Source organism: Notamacropus eugenii, chromosome 3 (assembly GCF_028372415.1).
Source record: "Notamacropus eugenii isolate mMacEug1 chromosome 3, mMacEug1.pri_v2, whole genome shotgun sequence".
Taxonomy (NCBI): Eukaryota; Metazoa; Chordata; class Mammalia; order Diprotodontia; family Macropodidae; genus Notamacropus; species Notamacropus eugenii.
In genome coordinates this window covers 49,343,619-49,370,922 of record NC_092874.1, presented here as the reverse complement: position 1 = coordinate 49,370,922, position 27,304 = coordinate 49,343,619, and the positions used below count along the sequence as shown (strand labels likewise).

General features: G+C 40.8%; 1 protein-coding gene and 1 long non-coding RNA gene across 14 annotated transcripts in view; one reads left to right on the top strand and one right to left on the bottom strand.

Moving 5' to 3' along the window:
• Window positions 1–14,542, bottom strand: part of LOC140531013 (A-kinase anchor protein 9-like) — an 88,820-nt gene extending 74,278 nt beyond the window's left edge. Inside the window, exons 1-2 of the mRNA XM_072650214.1 lie at window positions 14,394–14,542; window positions 13,881–14,301 (exon numbers count right to left, since the gene is read on the bottom strand). Coding sequence (XP_072506315.1) covers window positions 13,881–14,301; window positions 14,394–14,542 — 570 coding nt within the window. The remainder of the gene's footprint in view (window positions 1–13,880; window positions 14,302–14,393) is intronic.
• The window catches only part of LOC140530917 (uncharacterized), a 1,083,438-nt gene that overhangs the window by 139,287 nt on the left and 916,847 nt on the right, over window positions 1–27,304 (top strand). For 4 of the 13 annotated variants that reach the window (XR_011976148.1, XR_011976145.1, XR_011976147.1 and 1 more), the window contains exons 1-2: window positions 19,259–19,628; window positions 20,908–21,021. The exons of 4 other annotated variants lie outside the window; for them this stretch is intronic. This is a non-coding gene — a long non-coding RNA (uncharacterized lncRNA). Of the gene's footprint in view, window positions 1–19,254; window positions 19,629–20,907; window positions 21,022–27,304 lie in introns of those variants that run through there. 5 more of the 13 variants (XR_011976150.1, XR_011976146.1, XR_011976149.1 and 2 more) reach the window with 5 other exon arrangements.

The following is a 27,304-nucleotide window of genomic DNA, read 5'->3' as shown; positions in this document are numbered from 1 at the left end:
GCTAACTAACAAAGAACATTTCACCAATTGTTAAGCTCCCCAAAAGAGAGCCAGGGAAAAGTATGACTTGTTATTGAAACCATTCCATCTTATTAACTTGTGAGGGTGAAGTATTCAAATGATGGCTAAACTCAGGGTTTCAAGAGTGGTAACAAGGACATAAATGGACAGGGTTATATATAACTCAAGCTCCAGGCCCCACTTTAGGAAAACTGAAGACACAGAAGAGATGACTTACGAAACAAGTTTAGGAACCAATTCTCTTTATAAAGGGATTTAGCTGCAAAGTTCCTTTCATACTTCCCAGATACATGTAACTATGGATCATTAACTATTACACACAGACACAAAACCTCGAAGAGAAAATGTCAGAGGAGGCATTACCAACGAAAACGTCACCTGAAGCAGAGATAACACAGCTGAAATTATAATATAACTGCAGGAACTGACTTCACAAAAATAAATTTTGCGGTTCTTCTCCAGTTAAGTACTGCTGTAGCATCTCTAGGCATACCTTACTTTCACACAATGACTGCAACTGAAGATATTTAAATCAAGGATTTTAAAATTTTATGTCGAAACATCTTCAGTGCAAATGACTATTTAAGAGGATACTAAAATTAGAAGAAATGTTGAGCTTTGCATATAAGTGACCATGGATTTCTGAAGGCCTCAAGTTTTTCAGCAACCTGGAAATGCTTTAAGAATGGCCCCATGACCCCAATGGCCCACCACAAAGTTACCAGGAGGAAGAGCAAGTTTTGTCCCACAGCAACACAAAAGAGTTTCTCCTAAGATATGAAGAGGAAGAGGGAAAGCAGGGGCTGGGGATTTGATGTGTGTCCATGAGAGAGTATTATCACCAACAAAATTACAGATCCCTGAAGTGATGAAATTGGATTTTTAGGACATGTCCTTGGTAAATTAGATGATGTCATATGAGATGATCATGACCTTCCAGGACATGGCCTATGATGCCTTTGTCAAAATTCGGCGGCTATTTGGAACAGAGGTCTGACTCAGTGTGGCAAAGGTTACCTTTTTCTTGTAAGAACTTCATCATCATTTGAAAAGAAATGAAATAGTTAAAGGGGAATTACTTACCTTAGAAGGTAAGATGAAAGCATAAGTGTGGCTTCAGCCTGCCTTATGGACAATCTTTTTTTCTGACTGATTTACCTTTTAAGGCTCAGGCACACTAATCATGAGGTTTTACAAATCCCTGTATAGAAGTCCTTTTTACTTGAGAATAATTTCTTTTACAAATTTAAACTTGTTTTCTTTGTCTGACTAGCTTTGGGCAAAATTGGGACTCATGGCAAGAAAATTTCTGTCCCTAAGATTTCAACTCTGAATACTTTAAGAGGGAATGGAGATATTTCTGTCTAAATATCGAGAAGAATGATCTCTGAGGTGAGACCTTGGATATCTTTCATGCCTTCTTGTAGACAAAATGGAAAGAAATGAGCTAAATAAGAGTACATTTACACCAAGGGTTCTTAATCTGGAGTCAAAGAATTTGTTTTGTAAATATTTTGAATGGTATATTTCAATGTAATTGATTTTCTTGTAATCCTTTGTATTTTCTTGTATGCATTTAAAAACATTATTTTGAAAAGATATGTAGGTTTCACCAGACTGTCAGGGGGCTCAAGATACAAAAAAGGTTAAGAACCTCTGACAGATTTCACAACTGGCTGAATGGCTATCAGCCTAGAAAAAGGTCCACAGTAGAGCATCCAGGGATCTGTGATTGGCCCCATGCTATTTAACATTGTTTAAAAAAATAAATGTTTGGGATGAAAGCATAGGAGGTATACAGATCAAATCTACAAATGAAGAAATCATGGGAAGATGGCATAGAGGTTTCCGAGGGGCAGCTATCCTGCTACTCCCACCATCCCTGCAACCCTTGTGGCTGCTATACGTTAGGTATGCAGTTTCTAAAGTTTAGCCCATGGTAGTGTCCTGGGAGAATCTCATAACCACAGGGAGTTGAGGCCTATAAATAAGACTAGCTTCAAGGTCCAAGAAAGTGAGGGGATGACAGTAGAGTAATGGAAAGCTTGGGGGACAAGAAAGGACAGAAAATAATAAAAATTAATACTGCACAAGAGGACAGAGCTAATAAAGAAAAGAAGTAAGAAAAGGGGAGAGCACAGACTCAAATGCAAAGGCTTTTTGAAATACTCTTCTTCAAGACCTCTTCCTTTAGGGTACCTAAATCTAGTGCCCTATCTACTATGCCACACTACCCCTCAAGTAAAAGGTAGGTCAATTTTAAAACTGCATTAAAAAATTTTTTTTTGTGAAGAGCAGTAGCTGTAGAGAGGTACAGAAGGCGGAGGACTGAAAAAGGACATCCGATTTAAGTTAAACTGCCACTGGTGACTTTTTGAAAGGGCAGTTTCAGTAAAGGGAGTGAAGAAGCAGAGGCAGAAAATGAAGATACCTTTTTCTTGGAGCCTGACACTGAAAGCGGTGGGGGAAGAAAGGAAGGAAGGGAAGTGTGAAATGAAAGTTAAGGCATGTTTGTAGACAGCAGTGACAAGTCAGGGGAAAGGAGAATGAAGGTGAGCAAGCTTTGGGAAGATATTGGAGAGAGAGAATGGAAATTCAAGGCGGAGTGTGGGGGGGTGCCAAACAAGAGCAGAACGTGGCAAAGTCTGGTCAGAGACCACAGTGCCAGGGCAAGGATAGAGAAATTCTGGCCACAGAAGGGAGGGGCACTGGAGAGGGCCTACAAAGGCTCAAAGGAAGCTAGGCAGCAGTCAGAGAATGTGAAGTTCCAGACAAGAGGGGCAAGAAACGAGAGGAGACTGATGTGGAGCCTAGACAAAGCAGAGCATTTCTTTCTAAGAAAACTATGGATTTGGGGGATGGAGGGCTAGTATCACCGGCTTTCCCATGACATAGGCACTGGCACAGAAGGATAATTTCTGAGCATACGAAGAACTAGCCAAGCAGATTCCACACATTTATTCTCGGCAGCTATGGCCAACTGATTCTATGGCCATAGAATCAGAAATGAATGAATGGAAAAGCCCAACTCAAAAAAGAATTTTAAGCAGAAAGGGCCTTAGGAGAGTAAGCAGATATTCTGGGAAGAAGGCTATGAGAATTCCGATGTTTTTCTACCTGTGAGGACAGAATAGTAGAGGAAGATGAGATGGACTATAGTGCTTCACAGGAAATTCTCTTTAGATACTTAAAAGGTCGACATGTTCTTACTATGGAACTGAGTAAGGTGAAGGAAACCTGTAGTTTTCTAGCTGTCTGAGGGCTGGGGATTTGGGGACGCCAGTAAATAAGGAAAAATGATAGTAGCATGAAATCTGGAAGAAGAAGTGATGAGCCAAACTAATGAAAAAAAAAAGGTTACAGGGCAAGAGTGCTTCTAGTAGCTTACAACTTATAAAAACTATCCTCTGATCCAGACCACCTTTTCTTTCAGGACAGTGCAGTTATAAATCCAAATTTAAGTCAGAATACAAATTTCAAAATAATTATATGTTTAGTGAGGTCTTGCCTTGCTCACTCTGACTCACAAGTTGTTGGGAGTTACAGGTTCTGTCCTCCCTCTTGGTTATCCCTGAAGCTGGGACTCAGGTTAAAGAACAATCCTGCCCTGCAGCCTCAGAGAAGAGAGATGTAAGAGAAATGAAAAGATAAGAGGACCTCTTTGCATCCTAAAAGAGTGCATCAGAAGGGCTTACTTCAAGTGTTAGAGGATGGTGGAACTGAATGGCTACAAATTCACCTTGGACATACATGGAGTGGAAAAGAGGCCCTTTTGAAAGGATCAAGAAAAAGTTGCCCCTTTGGTCAACTGAAAAGACCTTTTCATGGAAGGCGGGCCAGTCAGGTAGAAGAATACATGTCACTTCTTATCAATCACACTAAACTTCAAAAAAAAAAATCCTAAAAGTAGCTCAAAGGAACAGGTGCAAGACCAGTTACCTCACTTGTATGTTGCTGAACTAGTCTAAACCTCATTTGACCCATTTGGCCCATTCAATATTTAATCTCAAAAAAGTAGCCAACTGTGGCACTATCATAAGATAGTTATGCATATCTTTAACAGAGCCCTCAGAATAATGAAATAAGAAAACCTCACAATAAGGATAAATACATTATTGATACCTGTCTGTGTTCATACTCAGAAATATTCTCAAGGTCATTTGGACATTAGGACAGATTAACTCAGTTGAGCATGTAATCCTAGGTTCTTGAAGGCTAAGAAAGCAGAGACCAGGCTCAGCAGGCCCGTAGCAGCCTTCAGGCCCTACAAAGAAGGATTTGAGTGGCCCAGCAACAAGATGTGTCTACTTTACAAGGTCCAACTAGTGAAGTAAAGAGAAGTTCATCACCAGTAGCTAGCCACTTGGTGATTAATTCTTCAGTCATAGCAATTAATAAAACAAAGAAAAATATAAAATGGTTCCAGTCCTACCTAATACCACTTCTGCTTCAAAAGTAATAGAAAGGGGGCCAAGGGTGCTAAGAATCATATTTTTGAAAAATGCACACAAATACCAAATGTTCATAAAGTAAATGTACTTTTGGAGCGGAGGGTAAGAGAGGAACAGTTTGAGGGAACAGGAAAGGCTTCATGTAGGACATGGCACTTGAGCATAAGGTCCAGAAGAAGTTAGGGATTTGACAAGGTCAAGTGAGGCAGCTCAGCCAGTGCAGAGGCACAGACATAGGAGATGGGATTTCCCACAGCAAGGAGGCCATTTTGGCTAAAATGTAGCACGTATCAAGTGATATAATATACAATAAGTCTGGAAATGAGGGATGGAGCCAGGTAACACAGAATTTTAAATACCTAGCAGAAGAATTTACATTTGATAGTAGAGGCAATAGTGAGGTATTTTAAAATAGAGGAAGGACAATAATTAGACCTACATTTCAGGAACATCCCTGATGTCTGTGCAGATGATGGATTAGAGAGGGGAAGGACTTGGGGCAACAAGACCGATGGGAAGGCTACTGAAATACTCCAGGATAGAAACTATAAGGACCTGAACATGGGTGGTGGCTCCCTATGTAGAAAGGAGACTGATGACAAAGACTCTGTGGAGAACTCGCAAGACTGAGGAACTGGCTGGTATGGGAAGTGAGGGGCAGTCAAGTTTCAAGGGTGACTGAAAGGTTGTGAGATCTTTGTTTGATGACTAACAAATGGAACTGAAGGAACAAAATACCATTTTTAACATTCTCACTACAAATTAATCCAGAAGGCAAAAGAAGTTAACAATGCAAGGATGGCCCACAGGTTCCCCTTTTAGAAGCATTAAGTTGGCCAGGTCTTGGTTTCTAGTCAGGGTGGCATCAGGAACCTGGTGAGATAGCCAGGAAATTAAACAAAGCCAGTCTTAACAAGAAGCCAACCCTAAGGTTGGCAGAACACCTTAGGTTGACTATTTCTTTTAATGTTTACAACAATCCTGTAAGTGCACTGCCATTATCATCCCCATTTCATGGATGAGAAAATTGCTAATAAGTATCTGAGGTAGGATTCAAATTCAGATCTTGGGCTAAAATGCTTTTGGGAAACTGAGTGACATTTTTTTTAATGATTCTAAGCCATTCTCTGGGGAAAAAAGGCTTACATTTTTGACATTAATATTATTCTGGTGATATACAGCTTTGATTTCTGTAACATCATAGTCTCCAAAAAAGTAACAATGGGCAAACCTAAAAGCAACGAACAGAGTCATGTACTGAGAACTAGTGACGATCAATGAACACACCACGGCATCCAGAGATCCTCAAGCCTCCATACAAGGTCAAGACAATATGGAGTCACATAAGAAGAGAAGTGGATGGACCTGTTTTGGAAATATCTATCACTGAAACACCAAGAAGTAAAAGGGGGGTAAGAGTGGAAGAGGCAAAGGAGGAGGAAGAGGGTAGTGGCAGTGTCACAACCTAGGTGTCATCCGTGACTTCTCTTTCACCTTCTCATATTCAATCTGTAGGTAAGTCCTGTCAATTCTACCTTCACAATGTCTCTTTCTATATATAAACTCTCCTCTTTCTTCTGACACTGCTACCACCCTGGGTCCTAACCTTTACCACTTCATGCCTAGATTAGTGTTAACAGCCTTCTGGTTCATCTCCCTGCCTCATCTCGCCTCACACTCCAGGCCACCCTCCACTCAACTATCAAAGTGATCTTTCTAAATATAAAATATATAAAATTTGCAATCTATTCATCTCATTCAAGTTCCACTGCAACCCTCTGAGCCTGGTCTCTATTATCACCCCAATTTATGCATGGGTACAATGAGACCAAAAATGGTTAAGTAATTTGCCCATGGACAAAAGTATCATAGTTGAGATTAGAACTAAGGCCTCTCTGACTTCCAAGTCCAGTACCTATCCACTGTACAATCCAGCCTCTAAAAGCCGGAGCAGCTGAAGTCCACAGTTAAGTGATCTTGCCTTCATGGAGCTCATATTCTAATGAGACACACAATACTATCAACTACATGCAAACAGGATATATTCATGAGAATGATCTCAGAGCCAAGTAAAATAACTATGAGGAGAGGTTGCAAAGAGGCAAATTTAGGATTGCTGTGAGGAACAACATCCTAATAATTTACCTGCCCCCAAGTAGAATGGGGTAGCTCTTAGGTAGTGGATTCCCTTTCACTAGAGGTCTTCAAAGGGTCCATGATCATTAAACCATAAAAAACCTATCTCAGTGCTCTCTGTATCTGACAATTACTGTAGCATTTCATATACAGACTTTCAGAGTTGGAAGGGACCTTAAATCCAACCCTTAATCCATTTTATAAATTTAGAACATGATACCAGGGAAGTGGATTCCATCAAAGGGTCACGCTTGAGGATTTAGAGGGCCACATGTGGCACTGAGACTGTAGGTTCCCTAACCCTGAGCAGGGGAGCACAATACAGCACAATGCTACAGTTAGTAGTGATGGTTTAATTATATAACACTCCACACTTCAGAAAGCACTTTTTTCTCCTTATTATAGATAAGAAAGCGGAAACTTAGAAAGGTAACTGATTTGTTCGGTCATACAGTTAATAATGTAGCAAATACAAAACTCAAACCCAAGTCTTCTGTCTCTAAGTCCAGCGTTTTTTCCACTACACTATCATGAAAAGTTCAGAATTAATAGAAGCAAACTATAATTTGCAAATAAAGTTTAAATAAAATTAACTTTTCATAAGGTGCTTTAATGGTATGAAAATTTAAAATGAATTTTACTAGTATATAAAATGAACAAGGAAATTCCTTATAGCTGATGATTCACGGCAAGAGAATCAATTTGAGTTTTTCACATATTGTGCATTTTGAGATAAAATGTAATTACATGCATTTCTACTGAAATGCAGACAGAGCGTGACAGAAAAATAATGTTTTGTTTTAATATATACAATATTTTGTAGAGTCTAGTTTTATTTCATTAACTTTAAAAAGGATTCTTGCTTCATGGAATAATGTACTCTTTACCTGTGACTCTTTCATCTTCAAATACATTCCTTGTTCACTTCCTGTTTCGAATGTTCTACTATCCAACTTTCAGTTTCACTGGGATTGTTAACATATACGGGAACCCTCCTTGTTAACTCTATCCTTATTGGATTGCATTCTGCCTTTCCTATGGGATGACAGATCTACAGCAGTAAAGTCATCTGATTTAATCTCCTCATTGTACAGAGGAGACCCAGAAAGATTAAATTCCTTGCCCACAGTCACCTGAGTAGTTGTAGCTCAGCTGCCATGTGAGACCAGGTCATCTGACTCCAAATCCAGACTTCTTCAGTTGTATCATGCTGCCTCTCTTTAACAGATCACTTCTATCTGCTCAGTTCTTCTTGCCTTCCTGGATTCCTAGTTCCTTCCTTAAGAGCTTCTTCTATAAGAAGCTTTAAACAGCCCATTTTTCACTCTCTCCTCTTATTCTATCCCTTCACTTAGTTTCATCCTTTGAGATTTATATAGTTTTCCAACAAAGCTCCAATACCATGAAGAACACTTAGAAATTGTACACATTTTTCCCTTGCTATTGGCAATGAACTGATTCAAATTGAGGAACTTAATAAGGCTCACAGATTTATAAAATTACAAGTCAAAGGATATGACCATGCAGTTTTCAGAGGAACAAATTAAAGCTATCCATAATCCTATGGAAAAAAAATGCTCTAAATTATTATTGATTAGAGAAATGCAAATTAAAACAACTCTGAGGTACCACCTCACACCCATCAGATTGTTAATATGGCAGAAACAGAAAATGGTAAATTGGAGTTGGAGAAATTGTGGGAAAATTGGAATACTAATGCATTGTTGGCAGAGTTGTGAACTGATCTAACCATTCTGGAGAGGTATTTGGAATTATGTCCAAAGAGCAATCAAACTCTGCATACCCTTTGATCTAGCAATACCATTTACTAAGTCTGTATCCCAAAGATATCATAAAAATGGGAAAAGGACAGACACATACAAAAATATTTATAACAGTTCTTTTTGTGGTGGTAAAGAATTAGAAATTGAGGGGATGCCCATTAATTGGGGAGTGGCTAACAAGTTGTGGTATGTGAATGTAATGGAATACTATTGTGCTATAAGAAATGATAAGCAGGTGGATTTAAGAAAAACCTGGAAAGACTCACATGAACTGATACCGAGTGAAATGAGCAGAACTGGGAGCACATTGTACACAGCAACATTGTGCGATGATTAACTATGAGAGACTTAGCTCTTCTCAACAATACAATGATCTAAGACAATTCCAAAAGACTTGTGATGGAAAATGCTATCCATGATGCGAGAAAGAACTATGAAGTCTACTGTGCTATAAGAAATGATGAGCAAGAAGATTTAAGAAAAACCTGGAAAGACTTGACATGAACTGATGCTGAGTAAAGTGAGAACCAGGAGAACACTGTGAAAGCATACTGTTTTCACTTTATTTTTGGTTTTTTCTTTCTTGTGGTTTTTCCCTTTTGTTCTGATTCTTCTTCCACAACATGACTAATGTGGAAATGTTGAACAGGGTTATACACGTATAACGTATATCAGATTGTTTGCTCTCTTGGGGAGGGGAGAGGAAAGGAAGAAAGAAAAATTTGGAACTCAAAATTTTATAAAAGATATGTTGAAAACTATCTTTACATGTAATTGAGGAAAAATATTATTTAAGGGGAAAAAAGAAACCTTTAAAAGAAAGAACTGAATAAGACTCAGTACTTGTAAACAAGCATAAAACAATGCTGAAAGAAAGTTACTTTCTTCACATTAGAATAATGTAGCTTTAATTTCCAAGGTCCAGAAATTATAATTTTTTTCCTTACTCATAAGCTCAATACTTGAGAATTTGTGGGACTGAGCAGTTTAATTACCAATATAATTTTTTTCACTGCTTTTCATGTAGTATTAATGTGATACTGGACATGTCCGGCCAAAACTATTTTGTTTATTGCTGACCATTTAGTAAAAAAGACTGACAGTCTTACCATTCAAGCAAAAAAGCATGAGGCCACCAAAAAAGAATGCTAGCTTAGTTTTAATGTTACTGTATTGATTTTTTTCCTAAGAAAAAAGGTACTGTCAGTTATATAAAATTCTATACATTACTGTACTGCTGTGTTTTGTGGGATTTTGCTGGAGAATTAATAGAATTTTATGAAATACAGAGTATGCATTTGCACCAGTAATAATTTACTGCGGATTTTAACAAAACCGACCTTTACTTGGTTCTGCTCACAAATACCATAATGCTCTCTTTTTATATGAAGTTGCAAATATTTTTACTTTGAAAAAATAATGCAATAGTTTTGACAGGAAAAGAAATTAACCATTTAGTTCTGCAGCATGGGCAGTTTGTGTTGCCTTTCTCAACAATACATCTCTATAATACCATCCAGAATGATGCTAGCACAGTTCTAGAAAAAAGAAATAAATGATAACGAAGATGGAAAAACAAAACAAAACAAAAAATAAACTGAATATTAGTAATTATGACCAAACTTGGCCCTGGAGAATCAATCAATTAAGCCATTATTAAATAACTGCTATAGCACTGTACAAGAGATACTAAAAGAAAATGAAACCACCCCTGACCTTAAGGACAGTGTAGGATAGACAAAATAAATACAAGATAATGGGAGACTGGAGGAGAGATAATAATTGAGAAAATATATTTACTTCCTTTCTTTGCAGAGGTAAGGGACTCTTGGTGTGGAATACTGCATATACTGTATGTCAGTCAATAAACATTTATTAAATGGCTACCATGTGCCAGTGGGGCTAAGAGTGCTAAGCAGTGGAGATATAAAGAAAGACAAAAGATACTTCTTGCCCTCAAGTAGCTCACAATCTAATCAGGTAAATAATATGCAAATAAATATGTACAAACAAGCTATATACAAAGCAAAATGAGAAATATCAACAGAGAGTGCACTAGAATTAAGAGGGATTGTTGGTATTGCAGAACTGCCTTTCTTTCTCTTTCTTTTAAAATAATTATTACAAATGATTGTCTAACAGGTCCAAGGGAAATACAGATTTAGAAATGAATATAAAACCAAAAGACATCAATAAAAATAAGATAACGATGTTTAGGGAGTAAAATGTGCTTATAACTGTTTGCCTTTGGAGGTTAATAAGAAATTTTTCATTTCTAGGGCTCTAGACAAAAGGCCCAATTATAAATAACTGATTTTAGAAAATAAAGTACATTTTTTGTTCTTTTCAACCTAAGTACCACTAGTGTCAGAAAATTACTTTTCAAAAGTCTTTCTCAAAAAAAGTCTTTCAAAAACAAAAAAAGTCTTTTACAATTAAAAAAAAGATTTCAATTCCACGTGGCAATATCAGTATTTTCTTCTAAAAGAAAGGTTAAATTCCTAATAGTAGGAATTTATGATTTATACAGGGTTTCCTGTCCTTACAACTCCATGAGGCAGAGCAGCAGAAATGTTATTATCTAGACTTTAAATATAAGAAACCTAAGGCTTAAAGTGATTAAGTGACTTTCCTGTAGGCACCCAGATAATAAGCAAGATACCTTAGAGATCAGCTACTACAAACACTGGCCCCCTCCTCCCATTTAAACCCTGCTCTGTTCAGCATGCTTATGCAGCTTCTCTAAGCAGAATCAGGTAGGAGGAATAGGGGTTCTGACCTTTCTCATGCAGAATTGTCAAAGACAAAATTTTAAAAACCCAGAAGATTTATAATTCTAGTTTTGTGAAAAGAGTCCTGGGTTCAAGTTTCCTCTCTGATCCTGGGTGACCCTCAGTAGGTCACTGAACTTCTCTCACCTCTGTTTCTTATCTGTGGGGTTTGGGATCGGGGTATGGACTGCATGATCTTTATAATGCTGTCAGTCTCTGAACCTTGTGAAAAAAATGATACACTGTATCACTGTCCAAACAATAAGCTATGTTGTTTCAGAATGGTTTTATTTTCAGTTAAAGAATGATACCTGGATTGAAGGTAGAGAAAATTCCAGGTTAAAAGTCAAACCAGGATTTTTGTAAAATCAGATAATGTCATCAAAGCTTTAGAATTTTAAATGGCCTTGAAGGTCAAAAAAATCAACTCCCCTCTCTTATTTTACAGGTAAGGGGACTTCAGACAAGAGAGAATAAAAAACTATCTCTCTTAAGGTCACATGGACATTAAAGGTGTCCTGGACTGACCAATCCCGAGTCCCTGGCTCCCAATCCAGCAATCTTTCACTAAACCACATCTTCTTTGATTGGTTTTTTGAAGGTATAGCCTCCTTGCTCCCTCAACTTGTACACAAACATCAAACATTCTACTCAGGAACTCGGAATGCAGCAACTGAAGCAGCAATAAAGAGGCTTCTAAGAATGTTCTCTTCACTCCCAGCACTTAAAAAACCCAACTGAATAAATTCAGTCACTCAAGCCTTGACTCTAAATAAAGTGAGCCCAGATGTATTAATGTGAAGACTCAGTGAAAGCTGTACTCACTAAAATCTTAACCATTAACACAAATTTGTCTATAGATAAAACTTGGTTCTGTTGTTGAATTCACTCAGGGGAGGCCAGTTTGAAAGGAACAGACAATCATATGGGCAGGTACAATACCGGTAGTGACACTGGAAAGCTATGCCAGCAAATTTGGCAGGACTTAGAAAAGGCTAAAAAAGTATGGACATGGTTCCTTATTGGAGGACCTGCCTAGTTAAGTTTGAAAAGGCACAGCAGAAGCAGGTTGGGCTACCAGGTGCTGACTATTTGGTTAGGCCACAGCAACTCAAATAGAAGAGGAGGAAGGGAGATTTCGAATCAATGATAGGTATATCCACATCACGAATCCTTTCAGTACTTAAATACTAGTAATTATCTTAAATATGACAGTTTAAAACTCTTAAGTCATGAAATACTAAAACTTATCTTTAATAAAGATGGTCTGAATATGATCCAAAAAAGCCCAAAGGCATTTTAGAGCAATAAATATTCTCAGAAATGTTTTTTTAAAAGAGATTCATTATTATAATTTGCATCTTGTCTACAATAATAGCTGATACTTTTGTAGCACTTTAAAGTTTACAAAAAACATTGGATGGATTAATTAATTTGACTCTTACAAAACCGTAGGAAAGGCACTATCCTCCCTACCCCCACACTTTGCAGAAGAGGAGAAGTGATTGTCCATGGACAGCAGCTACTAAGTGACAGAGGCAAGATTCACACCTCCGTCTCTCTTGACTCCAGGTTATTTTCTACACCACCAAGTCACTTCTCCCAATAATATGTTTAGTGTAAATCCGTTATGTAATAATCCACATTGAAAATTTTGCCTCAAACACTTACTAGCTGTAGGAACAGGAGCAAATCACTTAACTTCTGGGTGGGTTTCCTTATCTATGAAATAAAAATAGCACCCACAGGATGGTGAAGATCAAACGTGTAAAGTGCTTTGAAAACCTTAAAGTACAAGGTCAGTGATTCTTACAACCACAGGTACGATACAGCTAAAGTATCTCCAGCATAGAGAACAAAAGATAGAAATAACCAGTGTTGTAACGGCTCCTTGGAGAAGCTGTGATCTGATCCAACCATTCTGAAAAGCAATTTAAAGTCACGTTAAAAAATAAAATTAAAGTGATGAAAATGTCTGCTCGCTTTAACCCAAACACATCACTGTTGAGCCAAGTTTGTCCCGCAACTGTGGAACATGCCGAGCGATCCTCCCTGAAGCCTCCGTTCACCTCAAGGCCGCTAGCCCCCTTCCCACCACAAAGAACTGCAAACGTCAAGAGCGAGAAGAGAGGTCACCCCTCTCCTGAACACACGCCCCCCTTCCCTGCAGGATTTCACAGCTGGCACTCGTGGCACCTTCAGGACATAGCTGCGCAGGGCCGTTCCCGGACAGCTGTCACAGGCCGATCCCGCTGTCCACCAGCGCCAAACCCGGGGTGGGGGCCCCCCTGAGACTGTGCAGGGAGGAAAGGAAGGAGCCCACCTGTCCAAACCTGCACCTCAGCTGCGTGCGTGGGGGGGGGCCCAGGGGAGAAAGGGAGAGAAGACAAAAGACACCGCAATCTGGGGGGCACAGGGAGCAGACAAGACCCCGCCCCGCTTTTCCGCCTTCCCCAAGGTGGGAAATCGGGAGAAAACCACCGAGGAGGAGACAAAAGCCGGGTCTCAGGAAGGCTCCCCCGGGCCGGGGTCCGCAGCTGGCGCGATGCGGGGCGCAGGCACCGGGGAGCCCAGCCCCAAGGGGCGGCCCAGCGACCCCCCGCTGCCAAGACAGCGCCCTTCCCCGCCACCTCGCGCTGGGAGCAGGGCCCGAGCCCAGCCCCGCTCTCGCCCCGGGCTTCCACCTCCCCGCCCTCCCCGGGAAGGGCCAGGCTTACCAAAGCCTTGCCGCGGATCAGCTTCTTCTGCCGCTCCTCGTCCTCCATGGCTTGCGCTGGGAAGGAAGAGGGACAGGGAGGGAGGGAAAGAGAAGGGAAAGGTCTGATTGAGACTGACGTCTCGGTGGGCCGGGACTGGGCACCGCAGTGCTCGGCCACCGGCCCCGCGCCAACTCTCCACGCCGGCTCACGGGAGGACCGCGTCCGGCGTAGCCGCCATCCTCGTCTCCACGGAAACACTGAGGCGGAGGGCGGGAGAAGGGGCAGGAGAACGTTCGCGCAGTCGCCGTGGACAAGGGTTCGGGCAGGTGCGCCGAGAGCCCCGCCCCCTGAGCCCCCCGCCGCGTTCCAGGCCCCACCCCCAGGCCCCCCGCCGCGTGCCGGGCCCTCTCCCCGCCCCCCCACTCCCGCCTTCCCGGGCCTCGGGGGATGGAGACCAGCCTACCTGGCAGCTAGGTCAAGCCAAGCAGCCTAGATGAAGGGCACACCACGTGGCGTCTGGCCTTGGGCTACGCGCTGGGGGGCGGGGAGGGGGTGCGCCCAAATGGCAGGTCAGCCCGGGTGCTCCAGGGGGAGATACTCCGGGCAAACCATTGTGGACCAACCGAAAATGGGAGGATGATCAACAGCATGGAAAAGGGCCCTGCAACCGCCTCCCCCATCTCACGGATGGGGAAACTGAGGCCAGCAGAAGTCCCCGCAGGCAATGAGGAGCAGGGAGAGGCAGGATTCGAACCCAGGAATACTTCCTAGTGGTTTAAAGTGTGCTCACTCTCTGCTTGGAGAGCAGGATTACGTTCTGGCCCTGAAGCACCCGTATTGGGTGGCTTTATTCAAACTTGGGCCCAAGGATGGACCCGTGGAGACAGCCCTGGATTTGGGCTTGGAGACCTTGGAGAGCCAGTGTGGAGGTCAAGGCACAGCTCTGGACCTCGGGAACGGAGCCTCTGGGTTCTAACCCCTGGCATCCGCGAGCCTCGGGCCCCCGAGGTGGCATCCGCGAGCCTCGTGCTCCCCGATCTGTAACGAGAAGGAAGGTTGGCCTTTCTAGGCTTCTAAATTCTAACGTCCTGGATTTAAGAAATCCCTTTAACGTAAATCCCTTGAACTTTCAGGACCTCAGTTCCCTCCCTTCTAAAATGAAGGGGGTTGGACTTTTTTGTGTCTTAATCTCCTGTGACTGGCTGCTGAAGCCTATGGACCCCATTCTCGAAATGCTGTTTTTAAATGCATACAATAAAATGTATAGGATTACAAAGGAAACCAGTAGAATTGAAATACTTATTATATTGAATTCCCACTTACATACTGAAATAGTTAATTAAAATAAAACAATTTCATGGACCCCAGATTAAGAACCCCTGTAAGAAATGATCCCAAACTTCTCCTTCAGCTTTCAAAACAACTTATCTTTTATGGAGATAGTAACAGCACTTCCCTCCCAGGGTTGTTGTGAGGTTCAAATGAGATAATGATTGTAAGTGCTTAAGACAGTGCCTGACACATAGTAGGGACTATATAAATATTAGCAGTATATGTGTATATATATATATGCATATATATGTACGTATATATATACAGAGAAAGAGATCTATCTATCTATCTATCTATCTATCTATCTATATATATATATATCTGTATCTATAAATACAGCAGGCAGTGCAACATCAGTAATTAAAATCTCAATTTTTGAGGCCATATAGGCCATCCTCTTCATTTTATGGATAAGGAAACTGAAGCTTGGGCTAGCTGACCTGTCCAAGGTTACACAGGTTGCAGAACTGAGATTGAAATCTTGCTTCTCTGGTTCTGAATCCTTCCATTACACCCAGAGTTCCTCTTCCACATGTCCTTAGGTAACTAAGGCAAGGTAGAAGGGAAAGGAGGCAAAGGAGAGCTCAAAGACAGTTGAGGAGCCAATTAGGGGTGGTAGATTTGGAAGTAATTTGAAGCAAGAGGGCACAGTAACATCTGGCGGTCAGAAGAATGGGGGAGATGTCAGGTATAGGGTGGCAGCTTAGCTGAGACTTTAAGAAAAAGTTGTTCGAAAAGTCTGAGATGTGTCTGATTCGTCTGGAAAGCCTCTCCCAGCACAGTCTGACTTCTATGACTGGGATGCATTCCTTTCTCAACTTCTTTTCCTCCATCCTTGCTTAAGAGTGTTTCTCACCCAGCCTGATGTCTTTCTTTTTCTTGACCTCATTGAAGGGGCCATGCCCTGACTACTTCTTAAACAGGTCTATTCAATGAGTGGGCATTTCCTGAGTGAGTACTTGCATAGATGCTGGCCAAGATCTCTCAGTGCATCCTGGGTCATCTCCAGTCATCCTGATGAATATCAGGTCACTGGATTCAGATGGCTCTGGAGAAGTGAGGCTGGTGACCTTGCATAGCCTTCCCTCACTCAAAACAAAGTCAAGTGCAAGTCATGTCATTATTTCTTTGATGGCATGGTCTTCTTCAGCAATGAAGGATGAATACAACCTCCTTCTTAAGCCCCCTCTCATTCTCCCCAGCTATTACCTCACAGTTATCCTGTACCACTTTATGTGGCTGTTCTCTTACCCCATTTCTTTACTCCCTGCTTTATATATTCTTACCTGTGCATGTGTTAAATTTGCCCTAGTAGAATTTGAGTTTCTGAGAGATAGGAACGTCTGTCTTTCTTTTATCTTTTGGTTCCCAGAATTCTGAACAGTGCTTTGCACATGGTAAATGCTTACTAAATGTTATCATTCTCTGACTATAAATCTCCCTGCTCTTTCACCTGGGGGAGAAAGGAACCTCCAGCCAGCTCTTTGCCATGCCCTTACTCTCCTGGGAAAGGAGAGTGTCTCTGAAGATTTTAGTAGTGAAGGGGGTGAACTAAGGGTTGACCTAAGGTCCTGGAAAGGACCTTAAAAATTCCTGCATTTTACCCATGAAGAAACTGGGTGAATGAAAGGAACTCAGTCCCCTGTGGGCACACCCTTACGCTCCTCCTTTATGCTGAGATTCAGAAAGGTCCCTATACCACAAGCCTCAGTTTCATAACTAGCTTAAGCCCTAAGGTCTTCTGAGTGGAACAGAAACCAACTAAACCAGTTTCTAATAAAAATGTAAGCTTTTTAAGGATTGAAACAGGAGTTTTACTCATCTTGTGTTTTTCCCCCAGGATCCCTATGGTATTGTCATGCAAATAGCAAATAGTCAATGAAGACCAGTTGAACTCAACCTCCTGGACAAACCTTTCACCTCATCCCTCCTCTAATGTAATTCTCCCCATCTTCCAGTTCCCTCCTACTACCATTCTCCTTTCCTCCCCACCCTCCCATACACACACAAACACAATATATATATATGTAATGCACATGTATATATGTATATACCTACATATTTATGTATGTATGTATGTATTCCTGGGCTGAACAATACCTTCAGCCTCAGAGAAATGTCATAAAAAAAGTGAGAAGGGTCTCCTATGTTACCTTGAAGGACCCTGTCTTGTGCTGAAGGTCTGGTAGTCTGAGACATCCTAGGAGGGCGCATGAAAGGTCAGCAGTCTGGAAAAGGAGGGGTCCAAGAAATGCAGATGAAATCAAACAAAGGAACAAGCAAGAGCCCTGATTGTGATACATGTGTTTCAAAACCGAGCGTGTAAGTGTGTCAGCAGCTCTACACTCCAACCTCAGCCTCTTGACTTGAACATGGGTAAGGTGGGTTTTTTAAAAAATTTTTAATTCTTTTTTATTAAGGGAGTAAACCAGTCAGATCTCTTCATGCTGCAAAAACAGGCCTAACCTGGGAGGGGTTTTTTGATCTTTAGTTTCAAATTGTTTATTTATTTTTTTGTTCCATGTTTGAAACTTACCAGTTCAGGGGCATGTGACATGCAAGGAGTAGAATGGTAGACCTTTATAATTCAGAGGAACCTCAAAGATCATCTGATCCAACTTTCTCCTTTTACAGATGAGGAAACTGACCCAGAAAGATTATAGTTACATTGCTAAAAGTCCAGAATCCAGAAATGAAAATTACTTGTGTGATAGGTTCCAACTATATGATGTTACTTTTTGGTAATTCTCTGTTTAAATTGTGAAAAGCTTTTAAAAATTAACTTAATGTCTTAATAGATTTATGCTTCCTTCAGTATCAACCTGATCTGACATTAATGAAGATGGGGTGCACTGGATCTTATTCTCAGCAAAATTAGTTTTTTGTTTAGAGTCATGTGGCATAATGGACAGAGAGCTAAGCTTGGAATCAGAAAGACCTGGGTTCAAATCCTGTTCCAGCCTCATGCTGGCTGTGTGACCCTGGGCAAGTCCCTTATCCATTTTCAACATTGGATTTTTTAAATTATCATTTGCCAGGCCTAGAGGCCTGTGGGCTACCCGAGTCTTACCTTACCTCTATCGGAGGTCTTCGGCTGGCCAAACCGGATACTCATATGAGAGAAGAGGCCTATCAGAGTCGAACAAGGGTTGAGCTTTATTTCAGGGTTCTGGTTACAAGTGCAGGGGTAATTCTTCCTTAGGAGGGAGAGAGAAAGATCTCCCAAGGAGGCAAAGATCTTACAATAAGAGATTGGAAGTAGAAGTGTAAGTGGGGAGAGAGGCGGAGGGAAGAGCAGAGAGAGGAAAAACGGAGCCTTCTGTCCACACACGTGGCCCCTCCGCCCAAGAGAGCTTTCAGGCTTTCCTGACCCTACTTAAGCTCTCCCGTCTCGGAGTTTACACATCAATACCGAGCCTGTTAGGTAACAATAGGTGTGCCAGATCCGGGACAGCCTCCAGAGCGGGGATGCTCCTCCCATCACGTTTCTCACGGGAAGAGGAGGAAATACACGAGATAGCTCGGTTCACCTCGATTCCCAGTCGTTTCCTGGGGGGCCTCGTGAGAACTCTAAGATTTAGAAGTGCCCACCTTTTCCCGCCCGAGACTGTCCACATAGAATTGAGCTTCCATCCCCAGCAATCATTCAGTTGTTTTTCAGTCATGCCTGATACTTTGTGGGCCCACTTGGGGTTTTCTTGGCAGAGATGCCAGAGTGGTTTGCCATTTCCTTCTCCAGCTCATTTTACAGATGAGGAAACTGAGGTAAACAGGAACTAATAATAGTGTTTATCTTGCAAGTCAGGAGTCGTTATGAGGATCAAGTGAAACAGCACATATAGTATTCTGCAACCTTCCAGTGCCACATAAATATTAGCTATTATTGTTTGTTTTTAACAATAAAATTTCTAAAGGCACTATACAAAGGAACCTACTTGTTGTGCATTATATCTTTAGTTGGATAATGCCAGCTTATTGTTTATAAAATAAATTACATACAAATGTCTTCAAGATCACCTCAGTATCTTTAATAAATCTTTAAAATCTTAATAACAAATTTGAAAATCCTTTATAAAGTTAGAACAATTTTTTTCACCAATGATATCATCCTTTTAGAAGATTCCTGGACAATTAAAGTCTTAGACAGTTTCATGGGAAAGTGAGAAGTGACTTATCCAGAGTCACACAACAAATGTGAGATAAACATGGTACTTGAATCCGGGTCTTCTTGCTTTCAAGGCTAGCTGTCTATCCACTATACCATGCTGTCTTGAGTATACAGAGCCTACTCCAATAAAGTCCCTCTCATGACATGCAGGAAGCCTCAGATTCTCAAAGAATGTGGCAGTGGGAAACAAGTTCTGCAAGGCCTGACAAAGTGGAAAGGCTTAGAGCATGACCTGGCAACCACCTGTTAGCAGAAAACCATGTCAGGTGAGTCTGAAAGAGGTTTCTTATTCAAAGGTAAGCCATCAAGTACATTATTTTCTCACAACAATTCATGAAACTAGCTACTGAGACATGAAGGGTTTTGATATGGGTCAGTCTGCATTGATGGAGCTCCCTTACCAGTGAAATCACACATCCCTTTGGATATAGAACTTTATGCTAAGTATATACAGCTTTATAAATCACATTATTTATTTATTTTTGTTCTGAGTCATTATGATCACCCTCTCTGTATCATTCAGTTGTCACAAATTTAAGTCCTAGAATGACAGACTCCCAGAGCTGGGAGAGACTTCAGAGGCCTTTTAGTCCAACCTGTACCTATAACCCAAACAATATCATTTCGTTGATAGAACTGACAAAGAGTGGTCCAAGAAATTCCGTCTAAACATACTGTGACTTTGAGAGCAGAGATTTTTTTAAATCGTTTTTTGAACCTTCTACTCTTAGAACAGTGACTGACACAGAGTCAACAGCTGATAAATGTTTATTGATTCCCCAAATTAGGGGTGGGGAACCTGTGACCTTGAGGTCACATGTGGCCTTCTAGGTTCCTAAGTGTGGCTTTTTGACTGAGTCCAAGTTTCACAGAACAAATCCTTTTATTAAGGGGATTTGTTCTGTGAAGTTTGGATTCAGTCAAAGAGCTGTACTTGAGGATCTACAGGGCCACATGTGACCTCAAGGTCACAAGTGTTCCCCTCCAAGTGGTCATTTACCTGAATGACTCCCAAGGGGAGGTGTTGAAAGGGAGGGAGGTAGGAAGGAAGCAGGTTCCACTCCCTCCTGTGGTGGCCCATTCACCTTTTAGATAATTAGAATTGTTTCCCCTTAATTTAATTCATTGTTGGAGTCAGGAAGACCCAAGTTCAAATTTGACCTCAGACATTTATTAGCTGTGTGACCTTGGGCAAGTCTCTTAACCTTGATTGCCTCCCCCCCAAAATATAATATAATAATGCAATATTTCCCCTTTTCACCTTCTACCCATTGCTTTAGATTTGGGGGCCTTTATTCTCTTGGGCCCAAAGAGAACCTTTTATCATTTCTGTCCCCTGGATTCTCCCCAAGTCCTCCATATCTCATTTAAGTTAGCAGGTCACCAGATCTGACAGCTTTCGAGTAAGGACAAAATAAATACTTAACAAGATTATCTTGGGGCTCCGACCTTCTAACTTCCCGTTTGGATAGCCTAGTTGGTTTTTTTAAAGACACAACCCTTTTTTATTGACTCACTTATCTTGTGATTTCTGTAAACACCCAGATTGTTTGCACCAAAAACCTCTTCCTTGACTTGTGGATGTCACGAGTCCACATTGTAAATTGTTCCTGCCTGGCTGAATGAATAATCCTGATGCCATCTTGTCACATCTTAATCGTAAGTACTTCTATAATTTGTTGAGTTTTTAAAAATATTAATCCAGAATTATAAGGTGCCTCGCCATGCCACCCCACCCACTGGCATATTTAGTCAGCAACCTCTTTATTCCATTATAGAAGTCAGTAATAAAAATGCTAACTAGTACTGAGTCAGACTCCTTAAAGCTGAAAATGACCTAGTATGTATTACATGCTGCTATCTAATTTGGGGCAGCTAGGTGGAAAAATGGATAGAACCTGGAGTCAGAAAGCCTCATCTTCCCAAGTTCAAATCTCACCTCAGAGATTTACTAACTGGGACTCTGGGCAAGTCACTTAACCTTGTTTGCCTCAGTTTCCTCACCTGCCAAATGAGCTGGAGAAGGAAATGGCAAACCACTCCAGTATCTTTGCCAAGAAAACCCCAAATGGGGGGCGGAGCCAAGATGGCGAAGTAGAAAGATGCAAGTACACATAGCTCCGAACACACAAACCACAGAACGGCTAGAGGGGACCAAGCCAGGGCAAATTCTGCACCCAGAGACCACGGAGTATTGGAGCGAGGGAGATTTCTGCTCCGGAGAGACCTGCGGACCTTTCATGGGGGGGGTCCTTCGCGGACTTTATCGGAGAGAAGACACTTCCTCCCTTCCTTTCTGATGGGGAGGAACAATGCTTGCCATCAGGCAAAGACACAGAAATCGAGGATTCTGTGTCCCAGCCCACCCAATGGGCTCGGGCCATGGAAGAGCTCAAGAGGAATTTTGAAAATCAAGTTAGAGAGGTGGAGGAAAGACTGGGAAGGGAAATGAGAGGGATGAGGAAGAAGCATGAAAAGCAGATCAGCTCCCTGCTAAAGGAGAAATAAAAAAATCTTAAAGAAATTGGCACCTTGAGAACTAGCCTAACTCAGCTGGCAAGGGAGGTGCAAGGGACCAATGAGGAGAAGAATGCTTTCAAAAGCAGAATTAACCAAATGGAAAAGGAGATTCAAAAGCTCACTGAAGAAAATAGATCTTTCAAAACTGGAATGGTACGGATGGATGCTAAGGACTTTATGAGAAAGACAGATATCTCAGAACATACCGCACAGATTCGAAAAATGGAAGATAATGTGAAATATCTTATTGGAAAAACAACTGACCTGGAAAATAGAATCAGGAGAGACAATGTAAAAATTCTGGGACTACCTGAAAACCATGATCAAAAGAAGAGCCTAGACATCATCTTCCATGAAATTATCAAGGAAAACTGCCCTGAGATTCTAGAACCAGAAGGCAAAATAAATATTCAAGGAATCCGCAGAACACCGCATGAAAGAGATCCAAAAAGAGAAACTCCTAGGAGCATTGTGGCCAAATTCCAGAATTCCCAGGTGAAAGAGAAAATATTGCAAGCAGCTAGAAAGAAACAATTCAAGTATTGTGGAAATACAATCAGGATAGCACAAGATCTGGCACCCTCTACATTGAGGGATAGAAGGGAATGGAATAGGATATTCCAGAAGTCAAAGGAACTAGGACTAAAACCAAGAATCACCTACCCAGCAAAACTGAGTATAATACTTCAGGAGAAAAAATGGTCTTTCAATGAAATAGAGGACTTTCAAATTTTCCTGATGAAAAGACCAGAGCTGGAAAGAAAATTTGACTTTCTAACACAAGAATGAAGGGAACCATGAAAAGGCAAACAGCAAAGAGAAGTCATAAGGGACTTACTAAAGTTGAACTGTTTACATTCCTACATGGAAAGACAATATTTATAACTCTTGAAACATTTCAGTATCTGGGCACTGGGTGGGAGTACACACACACACACATGCACACACGCACACATACATAGAGACAGAGTGCACAGAGTGAATTGAAGAGGATGGGATCATATATAAAAAAAAAAATGAAATCAAGCAGTGAGAGAGAAATATTGGGAGGAGAAAGGGAGAAGTTATATGGGGCAAATTATCTCCCATAAAAGAGGCAAGTAAAAGACTTATTAGTGGTGGGATAAAGAGGGAAGGCAAGAGAAAAACATGAGGTCTACTCTCATCACATTCCACTAAAGGAAAGAATATAATGCACACTCATTTTGATAGGAAAACCTATCTCATGATACAGGGGAGTGGGGGACAGGGGCACAAGCAGGGTGGGGGGAGGATGGAGGGGAGGGCATGGGGAGGAGAATGCAATACGAGGTCGACACTCATGGGGAGGGAAAGGACCATAAGAAAATAGAAGTAAAGGGGGACAGGATAGGATGGAGGGAAATATAGTTAGTCTTATACAACACAACTAGTAGGGAAATCATTTGCAAAACTACACAGATATGGCCTATATTGAATTGCCTGTCTTTCAAGGGGAAGGGGTGGAGAGGGAGGGAGCTAAGGAGGTTGGAACTCAAAGTGTTAGGACCAAATGTAATGTTCTTACCACTGGGTAACAAGAAATACAGGTTAAGGGGTCAAGAAAGCTATCTGGTTCTACAGGACAAAAGAGAAGACAGAGACAAAGGCAGGGAGGGAGGATAGAGGAGAGAGCAGATAGGTCACAGGGGCAATTAGAAAGCTCGGGTTTGGGGGGGGAGGGGATAAAAGGGGAGAAAATTTGTAACCCAAAATTGTGTGAAAATAAATGTTAAAAATTAAAAAAGAAAAAAAAAGAAAAAGAAAAAGAAAAACAAATTCTCGGTAACAAAAGTAAATATTCAAGAAAAACCAAAAAAAAAAAAAAAAGAAAAGAAAACCCCAAATGGAGTCACAGAGTCTGACCAAAAGGAATGAACATCTAATTATGTATCCAACAAAGAATACACTAGTTTTCCTCACTTCTTGATAGCTACATATGGTGGAACAGAATAATCACAGAGTTGGATTGCTTCCTTCTTAATGCTGGTCAAAGTCTTGGTTAGCATAGGAAAGAGCCAAGGTGCGCACCATTGAAAATCTTGTGCCCCAAAACATGTTCGTACAGTTCATAAAATTTACATCAAGTGCTCAGAGCTAGTATTTGGCTCTCCCCCACTTATGTCTTCCACTTGTTTCTATTTCCTTCGGTAGAATTTAAGTTTTTTTTATTCATCTTGCTATCTCCAGTTCCTTGCACATAATAGATGCTTAATTAAGTTCTTGTTGGATTAGATTGGCTTATATTTGGTAGTTTCTAACGATTCCCAGGAGCATAGAATCATTGCCCAATTTTGTACTTTTCTGCTTTAACTTCATGGCATTGCAATGTCTCATGGACTATTTCCAACCTACTACAAACATTTCTCCTTGGCTATCACCCTGCAAACTTATCCATACAGCAGAACAATTGCTGGATCTGGATTCAGAGGACCTGGATTCCAATATTGCTTCTACCTCCTTTTTATCTATGTGATATTGGGAAAGTCATGGAAACATTCTCACCCTCACTTTTCTTATTTGAAAATGAGGGAGCTAGACTAAATGATCTCTAGGTTCCAAATTTCTCCTCTTGACTGGCTCCACTTCTTGATTTGTCTCTTTTTAATTAATGGTGCCACTATTCTACCAGTTTCTCAGGGTAGTAAACTTAATATCATTGTCCTAGACAACTGGTTTCACCATTCCACTCCCACCTATTCTTTAACTAATATTTGTATTAAATGTTTAATATGCAGAAAGCACTAAACCAAATGGTGGGAAATTTTTTAAATCATCTCTCTGATTTGATCATTGAAACTACAGCAATTGTTGAGATCACTAAGGGATAGAGTAGAGAGAAAGAGAAGTGAAGAGACAGAGACAGAACCTTGGTGCTTGAGAAGACAGCGAAGGATTCTAAAAAGGATCAGCCACAGGAGTAGGAGGAGAACCAAGAGACCTGTAATCTTAATCATGGGTGTCCTTTAAGGAACCTTTTCTTTTCTTTTTCTATGCTCCCTCAGTGATCTCATCACCTCTATGCAGATGATTCCCAAATCCACCTCTAATGGCTCTCCTGAGTTCCAGTTCTGTGTCACCAGCTGCCTATTCAGCATTTCCAGTGGGATATCCCATTGGCATACCAAACTCAGAACCTCCAAAACAGAACTCGTGACCTTTTCCCCTAAACTAGGCTATTCTCCAAACATTTCTATTTTTGTTTAGGATACAATCAGTCTATCAGTCATCCAGATTTTCAAACCTAGAGTCTCCCCTTGATTCGTTCCTTTCCTTTCCCTCCATATTAGTTAAACTACCAAATTTGGCCAATTCTACTTCCTCATCACTCATATTTCTCTCTTTTTCTTGCTCAGGCCTTCATCATCTCTATGACACTCATTTTACAACTGGTCTTTCTGTTCCCAGGAGAGATCTCCCCTTTCCAAGCTATCCCTCACATAGCAACCAAAAATAATCTTCCTATAGTATTCCTTTAAGAAAGAATCTGTAATAATACTTTGTTATTAGAAATTCAGAATCACTGACTAGTCTGTACCCATAATGAGTCCCCCTTGTAACATACCCAACCAGTTTATCCAATTTAGCAAAGCCAGGCTCATAATAAGTGTTCCATAAATGGTTGTTAACTTGACTTGTTGACAAATAAATGGTCATCCAGTCTTGGCTTGTGAACTCCAGTGAGTAAAATGAGGCAACCCATTTCAATTGTGGACAGCTTTAATAGTTGGAAAAATTTTCCTGAAATCAAGCTTAAATGTGCTTCCTGTAACATTTTTTTTTGCCTCAGGAAGAAGGATTCCTAGTCACAGCTCTGTTTTCCATCATACTCCAAACTCCCACTGAATAATGATGGCAGGTGCTATTATTATCTTCCTTTTACATTTGAAGAAATAGAGGCAAACAGAAGTTAAATGACATGTCCAGGATCATACAAGTATAAAGTGTCTGAAGCAGTATTTGAGCTCAGGTTTTCTTAACTCCTGGTCCAGTACTTATCTACTGTATCACTTGCCTTCCTCAAGTTATAGGGAATTTATGATCCCTGATTATTAGCAAGAAGGGGATCATAAACCAGAGATCCCAAGAGTTGGGAGGAAACTCAAATCATTTACTTCAACTCATACTCTAATTCAATTCAGTTCAATTCAAGAAAAATGTATTAAGCACCTACTGTGTGCCAAGTATTGAGCTAGGCTTTGGGGGTATAAAGACAAAAATGTAACGGTCTTTTCCCTTAATGAGTTGACATTCTACTGTACCAGTCTGTTCATAATTATGTGTGCATGACAATAATATTAATAGTTAGCATTTCTGTAGTATTTTAAGGTTTATAAAGTATTTTAAATATCAATATCAATTCATTTGATCCTCACAACAATCTTTTGAAATAGAAGCTATTATCCCCATTTTACAGATGAAGAAACTAAGACTGAAAAATGTTAACTTGCCCAGGGCCATACTGCTAGTTAGGTGCGAGGCAGGATATGAACTCAAGTCTTCCTGACTCCAGATGCAGCACTCTGTCTACTGTGCCACCTCCAAAAAGAAGTTATACAACTCTAAAGACCTGTGTGTTCAGGGCTGTACAACAAATCTGACTAAGAAATCTCTAGGAAATTTTTCTTTATATTGAGTCACAATGTACTTCTCTGCAGATTCTATCCAGTGCTCCTAGTACTGCTCTCTGGAGCCAGATACCTGAAGATACTGTATTAAGAAAGTTCGGATTAGCTCCTGTAAATGACGCTCTCGAACTCAATCAAAACGAAAGTAAAAAGCTTTAATTACACAAGGCACGGTACAGACAGTTTAGGACAGCAGAAGAAGCAGAAGGCAAATATAATGATTATTAATACAAGGGCTATAATTACAATAGATAGATAGAGGAAGAGAATACATCACCAATTCAAGGGAACCTCCAATAACTCAATCGGCTGGGAGCCCCATTGCAGCCGGAACAACTTGAATTGTGTAAAGATGGTCCCGCGCGAAGCGTCCTCCCACCGGTGAGGCTCAACAGGACTTGTGGTCCGAGCTTTTTATAGGGTTTGCAAAAAAAGAAGGCTCTCGGCCAAGGCAGTTACATACAGAGTTTTAGCCCACTTCCCTGGCATATGCAGTTTGTGTGTCTGGGTCTAATTCTGGCTTTTTAATTGCTGACATGTTCAAAAACCTTGAAGCTCAGCATATTTTATCACTGTCAAGTGCTTATGTTCAAGGAAGGGGCCACCTTCCCTTGAACATAAGCAGTTTCAGGAGTGGCGAGTTCCTGTTTTTTATTGCCAAGAACGTACAAGGTTTAAAGAATGGTCAAGTCCTGAGACTAAACGTTCAATACCTCAGGCCTATTAAATCTGAATGATATTACAATTTTAATAAGAAAATCTAATTTCTTTTTCAG